General features: G+C 31.4%; 3 protein-coding genes across 3 annotated transcripts; 1 reads left to right on the top strand and 2 right to left on the bottom strand.

Moving 5' to 3' along the window:
* The first annotated feature begins 2,446 nt into the window (after positions 1-2,446).
* LOC124932823 (DNA-directed RNA polymerase II subunit RPB2) lies at positions 2,447-10,154 on the top strand. Its single transcript, XM_047473502.1, has 25 exons — positions 2,447-2,779; positions 3,447-3,668; positions 3,758-4,048; positions 4,178-4,375; positions 4,484-4,548; positions 4,633-4,719; positions 5,074-5,194; positions 5,279-5,323; positions 5,413-5,550; positions 5,683-5,755; positions 6,106-6,182; positions 6,266-6,373; positions 6,456-6,572; positions 6,661-6,816; positions 6,909-7,013; positions 7,091-7,216; positions 7,483-7,560; positions 7,641-7,736; positions 7,821-7,936; positions 8,009-8,078; positions 8,155-8,208; positions 8,410-8,553; positions 8,639-8,938; positions 9,004-9,426; positions 9,516-10,154. The coding sequence occupies exons 1-25, from the start codon at positions 2,534-2,536 to the stop codon at positions 9,636-9,638; spliced, it is 3,579 nt and encodes a 1,192-aa protein (XP_047329458.1). The 5' UTR covers positions 2,447-2,533; the 3' UTR covers positions 9,639-10,154.
* Positions 10,155-10,941: 787 nt separating this feature from the next.
* On the bottom strand, positions 10,942-13,199 carry LOC124933032. The gene is made up of 8 exons (XM_047473754.1): positions 13,067-13,199; positions 12,851-12,940; positions 11,984-12,043; positions 11,861-11,900; positions 11,677-11,770; positions 11,462-11,521; positions 11,263-11,354; positions 10,942-11,157 (listed from the first exon to the last, which is right to left on the bottom strand). Exons 1-8 carry the CDS (start codon positions 13,186-13,188, stop codon positions 11,071-11,073), a joined length of 645 nt encoding a protein of 214 aa, XP_047329710.1. The 5' UTR covers positions 13,189-13,199; the 3' UTR covers positions 10,942-11,070.
* Positions 13,200-14,711: 1,512 nt separating this feature from the next.
* Positions 14,712-16,646, bottom strand: LOC124931969 (CBS domain-containing protein CBSX5-like). Its single transcript, XM_047472560.1, has 3 exons — positions 16,538-16,646; positions 16,103-16,460; positions 14,712-15,720 (listed from the first exon to the last, which is right to left on the bottom strand). Exons 2-3 carry the CDS (start codon positions 16,441-16,443, stop codon positions 14,904-14,906), a joined length of 1,158 nt encoding a protein of 385 aa, XP_047328516.1. The 5' UTR covers positions 16,444-16,460; positions 16,538-16,646; the 3' UTR covers positions 14,712-14,903.
* Positions 16,647-19,728: the final 3,082 nt, after the last annotated feature.

Genomic DNA, 19,728 nt, shown 5'->3' with positions numbered 1-19,728 from the left:
TAACTTTTTTCTCTAGTGTTACAGGTTTATTTATCAACGAAGTTTGGTTTTATACGGTGGTGTGAAGGAGAAAACTAAAACAAATATCTTTGGCATCATGGGTATCATGGAAGGCAAATTATCGGTCAATTACCTTGTAATTCCGCTCTCGTTTAAGCAACTTCAAATTTCTCATTGTAAGCCGTTAATCGAAAAGGTGAAAAACTCCATTATGGGATGGGCCACAAAGAGATTATCCTACGCGGGTCGTATTGATTGGTTTTTGGCGCAACAAATGGTTTTTCAAAAAAAAAATCATGAAAGAGTTTATTTAGTTGATGATGAATTTCATTGGGGAGTCAAGGACGTGGAGGCAAAAATGTGAAATGACTTGATGTATGTAAGCCGGAAGAAGAATGCGGTATTGGACTAAAAAATTGTGTAGAATGGAATAAGACACTTTTGGGCTATTGAAAAAAGCATGATTTACTTTAGGTTCGTTGAGTTCACTCGAGATTAATGAGGAAAGAAACAAGCATATGGACCTGTGAGATTAAAATTGATATGGCCTAGTCACCCAAGAAAATTCTAAAGTTCAAGGAAAGTGCTAGGATGATGTTCAAAATACAAATGAGAGATGGTCATTGAACTTTATTCTCCCACGATCATGGGCGGAGCCAAGTACAAGCCGGCCCGGGCTGTAGCCCGGGTAGCCTTAAATATTATGTATGCATTCATCAATAACGACAGTAATTTACCGTCGTTATTGATTGTTTCCTGTCGTTATTGATTGTTTGCTTGATATTATTATAAAACTAGCCCGGGTAGATTTTTTTGTTAAAAAATTAGCTCGGGTAGGTTTCAAACCTTGGTTTGAGCATAAACTAATTGTTCTTAAAGAGAAGTTTGAAAGAACTCGGATAAGTAGGAATGTCAAGTTGCTACGGTACGTGAAATCAAAGATGTTAAATGAAATACCTTTCTGAGGCGAATTTCAAAAGGTATGAGAATCCTTAAATCTATTCAAGCTTCACAAATTATTGATCGTAGGAATTCTCATTGTTGGACGGTTGAACATGATGGAAAGTTAGTTCCAAGTTTGGCTTGGGTACTATTTGAAACAAATGAGACATTGTTCGATGGTCTCATGTTGTTTAGTCTCCCAAAATCATTTTGAGGCATCAATTCATTTTGTGGCTGGCATTTCCCAAGAAATACTTTCTACTCGTGATAGGCTTAAACGTTTCATGACCATCCCAAAATCAAAATGCCTTTTATGTGATGGCAATAAGGAAACTTTGAATCATTTACTTGGGTGCTGCCCTTTTTTCTTGGATTTGTGTGGGTATATTTGCTAAGTCCATGACTCTCCCCAACTTCCCTAAGGAGTGGATGGATATGAAGGAAGTTGATATTATAAAAATGAAAGGTAATCAATTCTATACAAATGTGTTTAATGTTGCTTTGCGTCTATTGTTTACCATTTGGGGCGAAACGAAACCCAAGGGCGTTTTCTAGGGTAAGATGTGATGTTGATAAAGTTTAGAGAAATATTAATTTTTATTGCAATTCCCTTATTCGTACTTGGAGGCGAATATCAAAGAATGAGCAAAATTGGAGTGTGAATACCCAAGATCGAGCAAAATTGGAGTTGATGTCAAAATTGGAGCATCGATTATAATGAAATCACCCATCTTTGTGATTTCAAGGTGAGATAAAAACTCATGGTTGCTTGGTTGGTTTTTTATTGTTGTACTCATCTTCTTTTATTCCGTGTGTGAAATTTTCATTTTTGTCAATTCTTTTGTTAAGGCAAAATGTTTGTTTTACTTCTATACTAAACTCATATAAGTTTTTTTTATCTTTGGGTTTTTTTAATAAAATAACGTAAGTCGTTTTCACAAAAATAAAAAAGTAATAACATTGAAGGTCATGAATCACGATATCTTCCTACATAAAAAATTATACGTTATAATATATTTTTTAACTTACTATATTTTATATTATATTAAAAACATATAATAATTTTGTATTATAATTAATTAAAATAATTTAGTCTATTTGGTTAAATATTATTAAAATGTTTATTAACTTTAATGTTCAAATTTGGTAAGTAAGTTTAAAAAATATATTTTTTATACAACTCGGAGGGGTAGTCCTAAACGGCCACATAGTTGGCCTCACCCGCTCACGGGTTAAATGTTTTTCGTAAATCAGTTGTTGTGTGGGTTAAATGTTTTTCGTAGATCGGTTGTTGTGTTAGTAGACCTAAAAATAATAGTATAGATTCTCCTATTTCATTTTAAGCAATATTTCTCAAATAAATAACTATTTATAAAAATGTCATAAAAAAAAATATTGTTAGGGAGAAAAATAAAATGAAATAAAATAAAGAAAATAAATAAATATATTGTGTATATAAATAGGTAAGCCGCTCTCTAACAATATGTCATTTGGTTGCCCTTGACCTTGTTCGACCCTCCGACGAACTTACTTTCTGCCGTAACTTAGTTTTCTTACTCTCTAGGTTTCTCGATTCATCTCCGTTTCAACTATGGACTTAGAGGAGGAATATGGTCCCTCCTATGAAGATGGAGACGAGGAAGAGGAGATCACTCAGGAGGATGCTTGGGCTGTTATTAGTGCTTACTTCGAAGACAAGGGTTTGGTCAGACAGCAACTCGATTCCTTCGACGAGTTCATACAGAACACTATGCAAGAAATTGTAGACGAGTCGTCGGAAATTGAGATTCGTCCCGAGTCTCAGCACAACCCTGGACACCAGTCCGATTTTGCCGAGGTTGAACTCTCTTCAAACAGTTTCATTTCTTCAATTTCTAGGGTTTTAATGGGTTTAAGAATTCTCTTTTTCTCATCAAGTTTAGAAGATATGAATGATCAGTATCTAACTAAACAGAATGAATGATTTGAGTTTCGGGCTCTAGTTCATGTCAGTGGTTTCAGAGAGTAACAAACTTAGTTCATGTATTGATTATAGCTTGAAGAGATCCAATATATTTGCACTTTGATGTGGTGAGGTTGTACTGAAGTGGATTTTCAATAGAATTTACATTTTTTATTTTCTTAGGATGTGTGTTAACCTAGCAATTGGAGTTTTGTGGTGAGAGTTAAACCCTAAGACTTCTTCATCGTCTTAGTGCATTCAAATGTGAGAAGCTTCTAAATGGGGTGTAGAATGTGTTGGATTATTGGTTTCGTGCACCAAATAATAATGGAATGGTTGGTATTTGCTGCGGACTAGGTTTAACCTCAATTGTTGTTGCTAATGAATTCCCAAACATTTACTGCAATCTGAAACTTAACCTGGAATTGGAGTCGCTGTCTCATTTCACTTTCTTATTTTACCATATATAAAGAAAGGAACTTAGAATTTACGATGTATTTGTTTTGGAACTTGTGTAGTATCTTATCGATATTTAGCATGTTGTAACTGTGAATATGTGCAGACAATCTACAAGATTAGCTTTGGTCAGATATACCTAAGCAAGCCAATGATGACCGAATCAGATGGAGAAACTGCAACTCTGTTTCCAAAGGCAGCAAGATTGAGAAATTTAACTTATTCAGCTCCCTTGTATGTTGATGTTCAAAAAAGAGCTGTAAAGAAAGGACATGATGGCGAAGAAGTAACCGAAACACAAGATTTCACCAAAGTCTTTGTTGGCAAGGTACATGAAAGTGAACAAATTCTTTCTTCTAACTGTTAACTGGGTCCAGAATGCTCACTCATCTACTTCTGTTTTATTTAATTATCTAGGTTCCTATAATGCTCCGATCAAGTTACTGTACCTTATATCAGAATTCAGAGAAGGATTTAACGGAACTCGGGGAATGTCCTTTGGATCAAGGTGGGTACTTCATCATTAATGGGAGTGAAAAGGTTCTAATTGCTCAAGAAAAGATGAGCACCAATCATGTGTATGTATTTAAGAAGAGGCAGCCAAATAAGTATGCCTATGTGGGTGAAGTCCGTTCTATGGCAGAGTCCCAAAACAGGCCGCCCAGCACCATGTTTGTGCGCATGCTTTCAAGAACTAGTGCCAAAGGGGTAAATACCATTTAGTGATGTCCTTTAAGTAGACATTCACTAAAATTCATTTTTTCTGTCTCCTTTTTGTGGCTGCTGGCTGGGTAAAAGTTTATTTTCTCACTGTTCAAGAAAAATCTTTAATTGTAGGGTTCCTCTGGCCAGTATATTCATGCTACTTTACCATATATCCGGGCAGATATTCCTATTATCATTATTTTTCGGGCGTTAGGGTTTGTTGCTGATAAAGATATATTAGAACATATCTGCTATGACTTCACTGATACCCAAATGATGGAGCTGCTAAGGCCGTCTCTTGAAGAAGCATTTGTCATACAAAATCAACAGGTATACCCAAATTATGGGATGTTTGTAAACAATATTGAAAATATTTTTTAATCGGCTATTTTCATGTTATTCTCAGTTGAACTTTATGGGTTTTAATCCTCTAATCAGGTTGCGTTAGATTACATCGGCAAAAGAGGATCGACAGTGGGAGTGACGAGAGAAAAGAGGATTAAGTAAGTGAGATTGTTTCCTTTACATCTTTTGCTATTATGGGTTATATTTCTCTGCATCATATCAATGTTTTTTCTTCCTTGAAGATATGCCAAAGATATCCTTCAAAAGGAGATGCTTCCACACGTCGGGGTTGGAGAGTTTTGCGAGACTAAGAAGGCATACTATTTCGGGTCTGTACAGGCTGTTTTATTACCAAAGTTTTTTTTATGATGATCATGATCTGAAAAATCTACATTTGTATATTTTCCCAAATTACAATAATCTAAACATGGTTGAAAAAAAAATTCTATATACAAAATGAAGCAAAAAAATTACACTTTTAACTTTCAAAAAATAATTTGATCATAATCCAAAAGAAATCTTGTACCAAACTAAAAAAAAATATCATTTTTAAATTGAAGTTTGGTGATTTTTCAATGAAATGATGATTGTGACAACATACTAGTTTCCAAATGCCTTTGAATATTATAAAGTATTAGTTTTATAGGCTAATCTAGATAAGAAAATTGTGCTTCTCATACCAGGTACATCATCCACCGGCTTCTCCTATGCGCACTTGGCCGAAGGGCAGAGGATGATAGAGATCATTATGGTAATAAAAGACTAGATCTGGCTGGTCCCCTGCTTGGTGGTCTTTTCCGTTCGGTGGGAATTTTTCTGTATAGTTCATATCGTACTAGTTTTGGATTAAGTACACGGCAATACTCAATATTTTTTTTTGTCATGTAGCTTTTCAGGAAACTTACTAGGGATGTCAGAGGATATGTCCAAAAGGTTCTTCTAATCATCCTTTTCATGTATTTTCTATTTTCCATTAAATGTCGTTGAGACTTAGGTAGGTAAATTTTTTGATATTCCATCAGTGTGTTGACAATGGTAAAGATGTCAATCTTCAATTCGCAATTAAAGCGAAAACAATAACCAGTGGCCTTAAATACTCTCTTGCCACTGGAAATTGGGGTCAGGCGAATGCAGCTGGTACTAGAGCCGGGGTGTCACAGGTATTGTTGTTTATTTTAACCTATTCCTTTACATCCTAATCTTTTAGATGACTAGCCTTTATTTTTAGATATTTTTTATTCCTTGCATTGAGTGAATTGATTAGGTGATTTTCATTTTAACTTTTATTTTAGGTGCTTAATCGGCTAACATATGCCTCTACTTTATCACACTTGCGGAGATTGAACTCTCCTATTGGTCGTGAAGGTAAAGTGTCTTTATTGTCTTAAAAATTCTGATAAGTTTTTGCTACTCCATATATGGACATCTTCATAGTTTCCATATACTTAAAATTTAATTATTTCATTTCTATTGATAAATGTTCTCACAATTATCTGGATTCATGAAACAAAAAACAATCTTATACCAAAAAATATCTTTCAATTTCCCTTTGGTGATTCTTCATTGGTTTTTTAAAGTAGGCACATTGGATGTAAGAAGATTTAACATAAAGCAGACTATTCAAGAAAAAATAGCTCATATAAAACCCTAGTTATGGTTTCCATTCAAGAGAAACTTCTTGCATATTGATTCTTGTTGTTGTCTCTATTTACCAGGGAAATTAGCAAAGCCTAGGCAATTGCATAATTCACAGTGGGGAATGATGTGTCCTGCAGAAACACCTGAAGGACAGGTGAGATGATGTGGGAAGTGTACTGCTTGAGCTAATATGGTTTACTTATTGTTTGTTTCTTTTTCTTTTGCATGTTTCATTAGGCTTGTGGGCTGGTGAAGAATCTTGCTTTAATGGTATATGTCACTGTTGGTTCAGCAGCATATCCCATTCTTGAATTTTTGGAAGAATGGGGCTCTGAAAATTTTGAGGTGGGCTTTTCTGTAGTTTTTGAATGCATCACATTTTGTCCGTTCCCTTCTTTCTGAACATCTATTATATTCTTAATTTTAGGAAATATCTCCTGCTGTGATCCCCCAAGCAACAAAAATCTTTGTCAATGGTTGTTGGGTCGGTATTCATCGTAATCCCGATATGTTGGTTATGACATTAAGACGATTGAGGAGACGGGTCAGTTGTAATCATAAATTTTCTGAAATTGTCTGAATTTATTTGTTCATCCTTCAAATACCAATTTCTGCTCTGAAATTTTGATTAGGTTGATGTTAACACCGAAGTGGGGGTTGTTAGAGATGTCCGTTTGAAAGAGTTGAGGATATATACAGATTACGGCCGTTGTAGTCGTCCCTTATTCATCGTAGAGAGGCAGAGGCTGCTTATCAAGAAGAAAGATATTAATTTATTGCAGCAGCGGGTAAATAGATTAATCTTTCTATAATTTTTTAATTTTTTTAATTTTGTACTATTTCATGATTTGAAGAATGTATTTTCTACAAATATCAACAGGAAACTCCCGAAGAAGGTGGCTGGCATGACCTTGTGTCGAAAGGTTTCATCGAATATATTGACACTGAAGAAGAAGAGACTACTATGATTTCCATGACTATAAATGTGAGAATTTAGTAACGTTTTCGCGCTTGCTAATGATTGATTGTTTTATTCACGATAAAACTTCCTGTTTGTGTTAGGATCTTGTGTCTGCAAGACTCAATACCAATGACCCGTATTCCAGTTGCTATACACACTGCGAAATTCATCCGTCATTAATACTCGGTGTCTGCGCTTCAATCATTCCGTTTCCTGACCATAACCAAGTAAGCTTTAATGATAGACTTAATTATGTGTTGAATGCTGAATGAAATGTTGAACAAATGAGCGGAAAGTCCGTTAAAGTTGATTTTATCCTTATAGTGACGTAATTTGGTTAATTTCAAGGGGTTTATTTTTTCCTTATAGTGCCAGATAGTGATTTTAACTAACAATTATAAGATGAAGTTAAAATAATTTGTGTTATAAAAAACCACAAGATGAGAAATAAATCATTTCCTCTCTTCTGACTCATTTCTATTATAATTTCCAGTCCCCACGTAATACGTATCAGTCTGCTATGGGCAAGCAAGCGATGGGAATTTACGTTACCAATTACCAGTTCCGAATGGTATGGAATTTAGGTTTTTCATCGTTTGACCAGTTATCCTCTTGTTCTTATGATAACTCTTTCTTCTTTTCTTTTTTCAGGATACATTAGCATATGTGCTTTACTATCCTCAAAAGCCTCTTGTTACAACTCGTGCCATGGAGCATTTGCATTTCAGGCAACTTCCTGCTGGCATTGTGAGCAAATGATCACTTTTAACTTTTAGCTAATTTCTCTACTATTAGTGTCTTGCCATAATCTTTTCTGCTGTTATACTCTAGAATGCTATTGTTGCCATTGCTTGCTATTCGGGATATAACCAAGAAGATTCCGTCATTATGAATCAGTCATCAATTGATCGTGGATTTTTCAGATCACTTTTCTTCCGTTCCTATAGGTAAGAAAAAAATTCGATTCACCTGTGCATGAATGTTTCTCATACCTTTTTTATTTGAAAATTCTGGATTAGGGACGAGGAGAAGAAAATGGGGACACTAGTTAAAGAAGAATTTGGCCGTCCAGATAGAACTAATACCATGGTACAATGCCAACAAGCAATTAAGATTTGCAGCTATATTTTTTTGGGAGATGGTAACTGACTTGGACTTGTTGCAGGGTATGCGTCACGGTTCTTATGATAAATTGGACGACGATGGACTTGCTCCTCCTGTGAGTATTTTATTCGTTTTGCAATTTCCCATGCATACATTTTTATTTTAGTTTTACAAAATATTGAATAATTAGGACATTTTGGTCATTTTACCCAAATTAACCCACCTGCTTACATCAAAAAGTATTTTTTCAAATAATCCAGATTATTGCCAAATAAGCTACCCCAAACAAGCTCTTAAGTTTTCTTTATGTATATAGGGAACACGATGTTCTGGGGAGGATGTCATAATTGGGAAAACTAGTCCAATAGCTCAGGATGATGCTCAAGGACCGGCAGCTCGATATTCAAAGCGTGATCATAGCACAAGTTTGCGTCACAGTGAAACCGGAATGGTGGATCAAGTAAATAAACAAAAACATTTTCTCCAATCCACATCAATCTTCCTTCTCGGAATTTATATTTACGATAATTATTATTTTTATGCAGGTTTTGTTAACGACGAATGCTGATGGGTTGAGATTCGTCAAAGTCAGAGTGAGGTCGGTTAGGATACCGCAGATCGGAGATAAGTTCAGCAGTAGGCATGGTCAGAAAGGAACCGTTGGTATGACCTACACTCAAGAAGACATGCCGTGGACAGTTGAAGGAGTCAACCCTGATATCATAGTCAATCCTCATGCTATTCCTTCTCGAATGACCATTGGTCAACTTATCGAGTGTATTATGGGGAAAGTGGCAGCTCATGTCGGCAAGGAAGGAGATGCAACTCCTTTTACCGATGTCACTGTAAGTCTTTTTATTTGTTTTCTAAAATCGATATTCGCTAAAATGATATTTTTTGTTGGGGTTAGGTGGATAATATTAGCAAAGCTCTTCATAAGTGTGGATATCAAATGAGGGGATTCGAGACGATGTACAATGGTCATACAGGAAGAAGGCTACCTGCGATGATATTCCTTGGTCCGACGTATTATCAGAGATTGAAGCATATGGTTGATGATAAGATTCATTCTCGTGGAAGAGGGCCGGTACAGATATTAACTAGACAGCCTGCTGAGGGACGATCACGTGATGGTGGTCTTCGGTTTGGTGAGATGGAGAGAGATTGTATGATTGCACACGGTGCTGCTCATTTCCTTAAAGAAAGGTTGTTTGATCAAAGCGATGCGTATAGAGTTCATGTCTGTGAGCTGTGTGGTTTGGTCGCTATAGCGAATCTCAAGAAAAACTCTTTCGAGTGTAGGGGGTGTAAGAACAAAACCGACATAGTTCAGGCAAGCATCTTTTTATTTTTTCTATTTATATTGATTGCAATTGTTTCACTTTATGACAGAATCATTAACGAGTGAGTGAGTTTTGTTAGGTTTACATACCTTATGCTTGCAAGTTGCTGTTCCAAGAACTGATGGCCATGGCTATAGCTCCGAGAATGCTGACAAAGGATATTAAATCCTCCAAAGATCAAAAGAACAAAGGGGGGGCCTAATGAGAAATAGTTTAAACAATAAACAAACAGTTTTTTGTCGACAGGAGTGGGATTGCAACATGACAGACTAAAATACTTGATAAGTTCGGATTAGGCAGTGTTTGAATTTATGCTCATACACTTGGATGGACGGATGGTTCAGAGCACTTCAATGGTTGTAGGATGAAGAGTATTTGATGTGTTGTGGACGAAATCATGAATCATAAAAAACCTGGACAAGAAAAAAGTAGTTTAATCTCAATCTCCATGTTCATTGTTTCCCTAGTCCATGGAATGCCATTTGTCTTTTAGTCCAACCCTTTGATAACGTTTTTAGTATGGTTTCAGTTAACCACCTTTTTGGCAATGTGACTGAGCGATTGATGGTCCAAGGATGATAAAGTCTTTGTTTATTTTATAGTTCAATTATTGTTTAGATTGTTCAATGTAATTTGTAATGTTTGGTTTGATAATCCCTGTATTTTTATATGCTTAGATTAGAATATGTTATTGAATGAAATATGCATATGCTTTTTTTTGACAAAATAACAATCTAATCTCTTGTCCACCTTAACCTTACATCATTTGGTGCAAGGGCTGTATTATTATGTCCATTTAATTTAATTTATACGTATTAAAAAATTTTAAAATTTTAATAGATTAGTGTATAAGTGTAGTTTTTAAGGTATATTTATGTGTATTAATTTTTTTTGAATTTTTTTCATTTCTAATTCTAATTTCTTGTTAAGGAATCATTTTTTTAATGTGGACATAATAAACTCCCATTTTTTTCATTTATGATTTGCTTAACAAATATTCAATTAGTCTATTTGAATATTGAAATTGCTATTTTAAAAGGACTTTGCTTTAATTTTATTAAAATTTTAACGTGAACTTGTTTGGGATCGAGAGATTGTTTAGGTTATGAATGAATAAATAGAATAATGAGTTGCATTTATAATAGAAATACACCCAAACACCTCCTAATAACGGAAGTCCTTTTCTATTTTTTATTTATTCAGAGTATTATATCACCCTTCACATCAGGATTGTAAAATAGTTAATAGTTTACTCTTTTAAAATAGAGTTTTAAATCATAGGTTTAAACTTTAAATATATATATTTTTAAAAGGGTACATTTAATATGATATAAATGATAGTTTTATATTGTATCAAATAAACCCAAAGGGGTTAACCTACCATTTGTTAGTGGGAATGTAACGCTAAAAACTATTTCCATTTAAATTTGAAAGAAAGTCTTTAAATGTTAATCAAGCCTAAAATTTAGAAGAACCCAAAGATAAAAGAAACGAAATATGGAGAGAATTAAAGGTTCTTTGTGTCATAAGTCTTGTAGAGGAAACTACCAAAAGTGGCCTTAAAAGAGAAAAACAAATAAGGTTGAAAACATAACATAAGGATTTAGACATGCCTGTTTATTATGAGAAGCATGTTAATCATCTGTGGGAAAATCCTCGTCTGAAGCGTTACCAAGAAACGACCCTAATGTCTTCCTTAAAATGCTGAAAGTTTTGCCATTCTGAGATGATGATGATGATGATATCAAATGACATTCATTATCAGCTATAAGATGATGATGAGGAAGAAGAAGAAAGGACAATAATGACTTATTTAAATACCCTACCTCCTTCTTCTTCTTCATCGACTCTTCCAATTGAGCAATTTTATCCAAACAAGCCTTCTCATGTTCAGATATGAGAATCTTTTCTTTCTTCTCTGTAGTGATAATAATAATAATAATAATAATAATAGAACATGAAAATTAAGAAATCCTTTTTTTTTCTTTATTCACTTGGACAAAGCAAAGTCTAATATTTGCTTACTCTGTTGTTCATATCGCTGGAAAAGTTTTTCCTTCTCCTGTTCACATTTTGAAATGGTCTCTACAACAAAGTTAAAACACACAAGAGATCTCAGTCTTTCTTTACCATTTTATCGACATAAACAATACATATACTTCAACTTAAGACGTTCTAACTTCTAAGAGTTCAGTCGGAAGAAAATTAACAGTTTCCAGGCTACAGAAGATGTGTTTTACCTTTCAAAGTCTGCAAATGAGTGGCTCTTTCCCTGTTAAAGTTCTCATAAACATTTTGGAACTTGGTGCTCTCACTTTTCAACAAGTTTTCACACTGCACATTCAACCACAATAAATTCATATTAACTCAAACTAGTAAATGCATATGATTCTCATTAATGAAACCAATTTTTATCTATAAGACCTCTTTTGAGCTCTTCAATAGCGCCTTGACAAAACCTTGCCTGAGAATCAAACAACATATACCAGAGTTCAAGGGGAAAACAGAACAGAAATAAATCTCTTACACTTTAGCATTTCTTCTTACCTTTCTTTTTCAATTTTGGTTTTCAATTCATCGAGTTTACTTTTCACCTCTGAAGCCACACTGTCATCAACCCACGATCATTATTAGTTTCAGGACAAGCTACCGAAATGGTGGAAGAGACAACAGTGAGACTACCGAAGATCTAGAATTGCCACTTTGAACTGTTTAAGGTTAAATGCAGATAAAATTCCTAACTAGCATAGCTATTGGATTATCCAGTTTTGACTTAAATGCTTTCACCTGTATTATTTTCAACAAATTGCAGACGTGACAATGTCTTTTCATCACAGAGGGAGTGAATGAGGACTTATATTGACTAAATAAGAATCAATAATATTCCAAGTTCAACAAGAATGTACAGACAGGAAGGTTAAATCCAAAAGAAGCTCACGAGTATACACAGTAAGAATTCCATTATCAAGCTAACATCAGAGATGGCGATGTGGCTAAACCTGAACCCTAAGTATGTCATCCTCAAGAAATCTAATCTCTGTTAGGTCATAATATTAGCATAGATATTCAAATGCCTCAAGGAATGCACATCCGATTCAAAACGTTTCAGACAGCTTAGCTAGTGGAAATAATGGATTCTCAGCTTCCGTATCATCACAAATCAAACAACATATGAGCCGTAATTAACATGAGAAAGCTAAGCTTCTAGCTAGAACTACTTATTTTAAAGCAAACTAGGCAGCCTTACCAACAGAAAAGAGATTAATCATCAAATCTCACAATCGATCAGCAAGCATCATGCATTCAGACACATGATCTATCACATTTGTTTTTCAAAAGCAAGCTACGGAAACAAGTAGAACGTTCACCAGCAAAATTAATATTAAATAAACTAAAGAATTTCCGGATGAGTACCTTGAAATAGTCTCTTCATTCTTCTTCTGTCCATCCTTCTGTGCTTTATCTCTGATTTGCTGCAGTGCGGACATAATTCCTTTGATATCACTGTAATCAATGTGCATTTCATTCAAATGAAGAAAATAAGATACGATTTCATCTACTAAACCAAAACTGAGAGATATGAATACAGTTGTAATGGAGATAGAGAGGAGGAGAGTATAGAACACGAACTTGGAGACATCCAAATCGATGTCATCTTCGACGAAGATTCCTCTCTTCCGCTTGTCAGTTTTCAAAGCCTCTGATGCCGTCTCAGACGATCGTTTCTTTGAGCTGGCTTTCTTCGTCGACATGGATCGTGATCTGATATTTTCTCCCCTTCGCTCGATTTCTTCTTCTGTTTCTCACTCCTCTTCGAAATTTCAAACGAGAAAGTGGCGGGAGGTATAATATAAATGCAGTTATATAACCACCATTTAGGAGCTTGGTAGTTTTTTTTGAATAATTTGTTATACGTTCAATTATTATGTAGACTGTATATATATTATTATTATTTGAAAATTAATAATTGTTTTAAAATAGAATCTACATTTATAGCCTCTAGGAACCTTGACTGTATGAGAAAAAAGTGTTCATATTCATTCAGATTTTTTTTTTAAATAAACAAGTATTTTTTTAAACATTTTTAATAATCTTGCAGTTAGATTTATTCTCTGCAAAATTATTTATGTAAAAAAAATTAAGTATTTAAAATATGCATTAACAAAATTGTGCAAAAACAACTCTAATTAAAATATGATTAATTATGTAGTTGAAATCACAATTGGCTCTTGAGTTCTTCCTCCTATAATTGAAATCACAAATGGCTCTTGACTTCTTCCTCTTGAAGGGCTACTTACCTTGTATTTAAATAATGTTAGTTTTTATTTGATAAATAAATATAATAAATTTTATTATTGTTGTTATCAAACAAGTTAAAATAGAGTTTACTTAAAATTATTAGATATTTTAAGTTGGTAAAATCAAAATTTATTAATTATATATAATTAAGTCTAAAATTAATTTAAAAAATAATAATAAATAAAATCGAATTGATAAAAAAAAATTGTGAATATAATTTTTTTATGAAGAATTATAAAATCACTATAAATTTAAAATAACAAGAGAGAACTAATAAAATTTAAAAACTAAATATAAATCCAAGATAAAGGTATTTTGACAATCTATTTTTATTTTATAAAAAAGTAAAAAACAAACTAAAAAATCAAAGATAAAGATAAAGATAAAACTATTTTAACCCAAAAAAAAATTGTTTTATCAAAAACTAGAAAGTATATTTATTTTTATTTTATAAAAAAGTAAAAAATAAATTAAGAAATCAAAGATAAAGATAAAAGATAATAAAATTATTTTGAACAAAAAAAAATTGTTTTATCAATTTTTATTTTATAACAAAGTAAAAAATAAATTAAATCAAAGATAAAGATAAAACTATTTTGACTAAAAAAAATTTGTTTTAACATAAACTAAAAAGTATATTTATTTTTATTTGATAAAAAAATAAAAAGTAAATTAAAAAATAAAAAATAAAGATAATAAAACTATTTTGACCAAAAACAAATTTTGTTTTATCAAAAAATAAATTTATTTTTATTTTTATAAAAGAGTGAAAAGTAAATTAAAACTTAAAGATAAAGATGTAACTATTTTGACCCAAAAAAATTTGTTTTATCAAAAACTAAAAGTAAATTAAAAAAAAAATAATTTTGAAAAATTTGTGTTACACTCAAAATTTAGTAAGGATTTAAAATTTTATATATATTTATCTAATTCAATCATATATTTTTTATATACCAATGTAACACAATACCAACCACAATAAAATCAATCCTAGAAATGACAACATTAAGAAATTAGTCTCTGAAAAATTCTCAATAACCTTAGTTGCATTTTCAAAACACTTTTATCCATGGTTCATGGATAACTAAATAAACAATGAAATTAAACACACACAAACCGCGAAAACTGATGTCATTTCTTACAACAAATCTTCTCCTTAATGTTTCTGTCAAGAGCCTCCAGCAGCAATATTCTGAAAAATTTGCAAAATCCCAGAAAACGTCACAATACCCAACAAAGAATGATCTTCTTTAACAACCCAAACATAGCTCATTCGATGAGCAAGTGCCTGAATCATCACAGCCACCAATGAACTCCAAGGATGACATACAATAGCCTCAGAAGATCTTCGAGTTTGAGCATAACGACCCGAACCCCCACTCCTAACTAATCCAAACTCTTCATCAGAAGAACCACTCGACGAAGATGATAATGAATTAATAGAAATTTCCTCCATCAGCTCAGACATTGCCTTGAATTTCTTCTCCAACAATCTTGTCTTCACTAACTGAATCAAATCCTCTGGAGGACCGCCATAATCAATGTAAGCCATCAAATCACCAGCCGAGAGAGTTGAAATTGCAGCTGCAACAGTTTCGTCACAACAAGCTAGGGTATTAGGAGATATATCACCTAAAATTCTTTTTCCTCCATCCAGAACTGCAACTGATTTCTGCTCATTGAGAGCACGCGAAATGAATTCCATAGCTGAGGAGGCAGGCTCGTAGTAGTAGATAGTCATGACATCAGAATCGATTATGTTTAGGGATTCGATAGTTAATGCTGGGATTGGAGAGAAAACACCAATGGAATTTAGTAGGAAACGAACTACATCTTCTAGGGTTAGCCAGCAGTATTCTTGGCCATTGTGCAGAGTAGAGCTTAAACTACTCAACTGTTTCTTTCTCAACCTGCTTGATTTGTTCTCAATTGGAATAACAAGGTTCTGAGCTCCATCCAATATGTAATCTATTGCATCCGATAGCCTGAGAAATTATAAAACAAAATCAACATTCAACTTCCCTAATTCATCTCAAACAATGAGTTTATACTATTTCTCTAGTCAAAATTGAACAATCTGCAATCATCATCCATCAAGAAACATCAATCATATTACAAGATCTGCAAAAACACTTAACCGTCTCTTTGAAGTAATTAGTCAATTTATCAATCAAGCGTAGAAGATTGACCTGCTACACAATATAAATCCAGCTGTGTAAGATCTAAAAAGAAGCGGATACCGTCATAACTCATAAATTATGAAATAATCCATGGACAAGTTACGGTCAAGAACGATAAACAGTCAAATCAGGTAGAAAAAATCAATCAACGGTATGGATTACATGATTAATGACATTGTATACTAACCTAGAATGTGGCTCAAGATGCTTGACGACGCCAGAGCTTTCTCCGATAAGTTCAGAAATAGGTGTCTGAATCGCAGTTGAAGGACAAGAAAGATTCTCTTCTCGGCTGAGAAAACAGATGATATCTACCATACAAACCTTGCCGACGCATAGACAATGATCAGACCTGGCGTTCTTCTTCGGAGATGAATGATTACATTTCCATACACTGACACAGTTATCACCGGAGCTCCTTAGTGCAGACAATGCGTCGGCGACGGTTGCGGATATTGGCAGCGGCCTTAGCGCCGGCTTCCCTAGACACAGATCTGATACCTCGCGAGCCAGGAATCTAACTGCCATACAAGAATGAATGAAATCTGAAACAGAGAAGAAGAATTTCAGATGAAGATATACAAATTAAGAGCTGAAATATGAAATACAGAAAGATTCTTACAGGAAGAAATGGCCGCAAGAAAGAAAGATAGCTGATGAGAGATATTTCCTTTGAGGGAATTCGAGTTCTTCTTCTTTTGACAAGGAGTAGACGCTGGATCAAAACTTTTGTTTTATAGACCGGTATGACGCGTGTTGATGTTGTCCGTTCCTTTCCTTTTTCTTTTATTTCTTTATAATCTAAAAGTATTATAATATTTGTTTGAAATCTTTTTTTTAAACATCTTAAAAAAAGTATCAATTATTAAGCATTAAATGTATTACAAAAATTTTAATAATATTTTTAATGGGGTAAAATTGGTATTTCTTTTATTATTAATATTTATATCAAAAAAAATAGTTAGTTTTTAACTTTAGATTGTCATTATTTTGAGTAATTTATTTCTTTATATTATTTGGGATAAATTAAAGTAATTTTTTAAGTTAATTTAGTTTTATATAAATGTATACGTTTTAAATTGAAGCGACGAGATATTAACATGTGACGTTACATTTATGAATGATCATTAAGTTGATTTAATCTGGCTGATTGCTTTATTATTCGATTTTGTTCGATTAAAAAAAAATTAAGTTTTAATTTGATAAAAATGAATCAATCTGATTTGTACCATAAATTTATTAAAAAAATTAATGATATAATACTGAATTTTCATATATATATATATATATATATATATATATATATATATATTAACATTTTTTTTGGTAATCATTTAATTAAAAATATTTTAAATTGAGCTTGGAATTACTAAATAAGTTTGTACTACTACTTTTAAAATATAAAAAATTATATATGTTCATTTTATTTTTTAACAAAAATTTATTTCAAATAAAGAGAAGAATAAAATATTTACAATTTATAAATATAAATTAAAAAAATTGAACATTAATTATTGTATACCTAACATTTTGTTTATAGGGAAAAGAACTTGCTTGTTTTGGTCACTCTCACTATCTACTTTTTCTAATTTATTCTGAATATATTGAATTATACTAATTTAGAAAACAATTCAAAGAATAAATTTGGTTTTCTTCATTAATTCAGAGAATAATTCCAAATTATCACATAGGACTTGTCTGCACTGTAGAGCACCTAATGTCAAGGAAAAATAATCATATCAATGAAGAAAAACAAAATAAAAACATATAATTCCAACCATATTCAAAATAATCTTCATACAAAATAAAATCAAAGATTATATTTAATGGTCCAAATAAATAAATCTCAATACAAAAATAGATTTATAAGATACGAAAATAAATAAACTTTTAATTTTAATTTGCATATTTTTTTAATAAATTCATAATTATAAATTTTAGATAAAATTGAATTTCTAAACCAAATTAATTATTCTCCAATACAACTTTTGCTTATGAAACTATGAGAAGTTTTACTTTATATTTATTTAACTTAACTTTGATCTATCAACATTAATGAGTTGATTTTATATTTTTTATTACCAATTTCATATCATTATCATTAATTTAGTGGGATTATAAAAGTGTATTAAAAAAATTGTCTTTTAATGTTTTAAGTTGTAGTGAAAATCATGATTATAAAGGTTATGTTAGTTTTCTATATAATTTTTTTAAATTAATATTTCTAACCACCAAAATAATTCATTTCATCAATTAAATATTATTATTTTATTTTTTATTAAATTTTAAATAAAGAACATTTTAATAATTAAATCAATTAAAATCAAATAACCTAATATTTCTATCCAATTGTATTTTTTTTAGATAAAACTCAAAAAATAAAAATCAAACAAGTTCTCACGGGATATAAGAAATAAGGAATTCACAAATATAACTAATCATAAGTTTATTATAAATATTGTTAATACATTTGAATATTTTAAAAGCAATGACTAGGAGGAAATTTGTTCGATGAAATGACTAAATTTGATTGGTTTAAATTTTCTATTTTTCATTTTTTACCTTTTATTTTTTTAAGTGATGATACGTTATTCTATTCTCAAATTTCTTTCTTTATCATTCATTTTTTCTAAATCAATCAGTATTTATTATATGGATGAGACTATGTAGTGAATGAATTTATTATTTTCGCTCCTTATGGTTTAAATGAGTTATTGAGTTCACACAATTCATCTAGGCATCATTTATTTTATTTTATAGACAATAAAAATAATATTTTATTTATAAAAAAAAGTAGTTTAACTAAAATAATTTACAATGTAAATAATTTAATATGCTAAATATTTATCTTGGTTCATAATATCTATATGCAATAAAATATAAGTATACATATTGTTGATATTGTAAATATAACTTCAAGATATTTTGTTTTGCATACATATAAATAACATCCCATTAACGAAAAAAAAAAAGTTCCAATCAAGACAATTTGGATAGGATACTTTACACAATCTTAAATACTTCAATCTTTTTTCGCAAGTTTGTATGTAGGTAGGACTTGTTCGGTTTTTAAGTTATTTAATTAAATAAAAAAAAATTAAACATCATTTCACCCCTTTTTATTTATCAAATCACTTAATTTATTAATTAAAATATTAAAATACTTTTTATTTAAAATTATTATTATTTATTTTATTTATATATATCAATACCTTTTAAAAAAAAAAAATTATCAAAAAAAAAAAGAAACATTCTTACATCCTTAAAATTATCACCCATTGTCATTTTTCTCTCCCTCAAAGTTATTCAAATAACTCTACCAAACAAGCCCAAATTTCAACTCCATACAATTTAACACTTACAAGAACTCTATATTTAATTCCCTCCCATATAATCGAATCGAATTCTAAGAATGTATTATTTTGGAAACTATTATTTTATAAGTCTTCAACCTAAGTTATTATGCTCGTTTCAACATAAAGTATTTTTAGTAAAATTTTTGAACATGTAAGATCAGGTATCTTAGGCACGATTATTACAGGAACTATCATAATGGATTAAAGTTAATAAGAAATATAAACAATATCTCACCTACTATTACTTAATAAACACTTTCTAATATAAATAGATTTAGTTAATCATCAAATAATTCTTTATATTTTTATTTATTTTACAATCGATTATATAAATTAAAATATTAAAAAATATATTATATATTAATTCTCTTTACATTTTTCATTAAATAACTTATTTTTTCAAACCATAATATTTAATTAACTAATGCCTCGTTTTTAAAATAACTCAAACAAAATA

Source organism: Impatiens glandulifera, chromosome 3 (assembly GCF_907164915.1).
Source record: "Impatiens glandulifera chromosome 3, dImpGla2.1, whole genome shotgun sequence".
NCBI lineage: Eukaryota > Viridiplantae > Streptophyta > Magnoliopsida > Ericales > Balsaminaceae > Impatiens > Impatiens glandulifera.
This window is presented reverse-complemented; position numbering and strand designations above follow the sequence as displayed.

Excerpts from the sequence above, each read along its gene's own strand:
- LOC124933032 (XM_047473754.1), bottom strand. The coding sequence starts at position 13,188 with ATGTCGACGAAGAAAGCCAGCTCAAAGAAACGATCGTCTGAGACGGCA. Across the intron at positions 12,941-13,066 it reads ATCGATTTGGATGTCTCCAA|TGATATCAAAGGAATTATGT; the intron begins GTTCGTGTTCTA and ends CATTGATTACAG. Across the intron at positions 11,355-11,461 it reads CCAGCGATATGAACAACAGA|AGAAGAAAGAAAAGATTCTC; the intron begins GTAAGCAAATAT and ends TTATCACTACAG.
- LOC124932823 (XM_047473502.1), top strand. The coding sequence starts at position 2,534 with ATGGACTTAGAGGAGGAATATGGTCCCTCCTATGAAGATGGAGACGAG. Across the intron at positions 3,669-3,757 it reads CCAAAGTCTTTGTTGGCAAG|GTTCCTATAATGCTCCGATC; the intron begins GTACATGAAAGT and ends TTAATTATCTAG. Across the intron at positions 7,217-7,482 it reads CGTTTCCTGACCATAACCAA|TCCCCACGTAATACGTATCA; the intron begins GTAAGCTTTAAT and ends TATAATTTCCAG.
- LOC124931969 (XM_047472560.1), bottom strand. The coding sequence starts at position 16,443 with ATGGCAGTTAGATTCCTGGCTCGCGAGGTATCAGATCTGTGTCTAGGG. Across the intron at positions 15,721-16,102 it reads CATCTTGAGCCACATTCTAG|GCTATCGGATGCAATAGATT; the intron begins GTTAGTATACAA and ends ATAATTTCTCAG.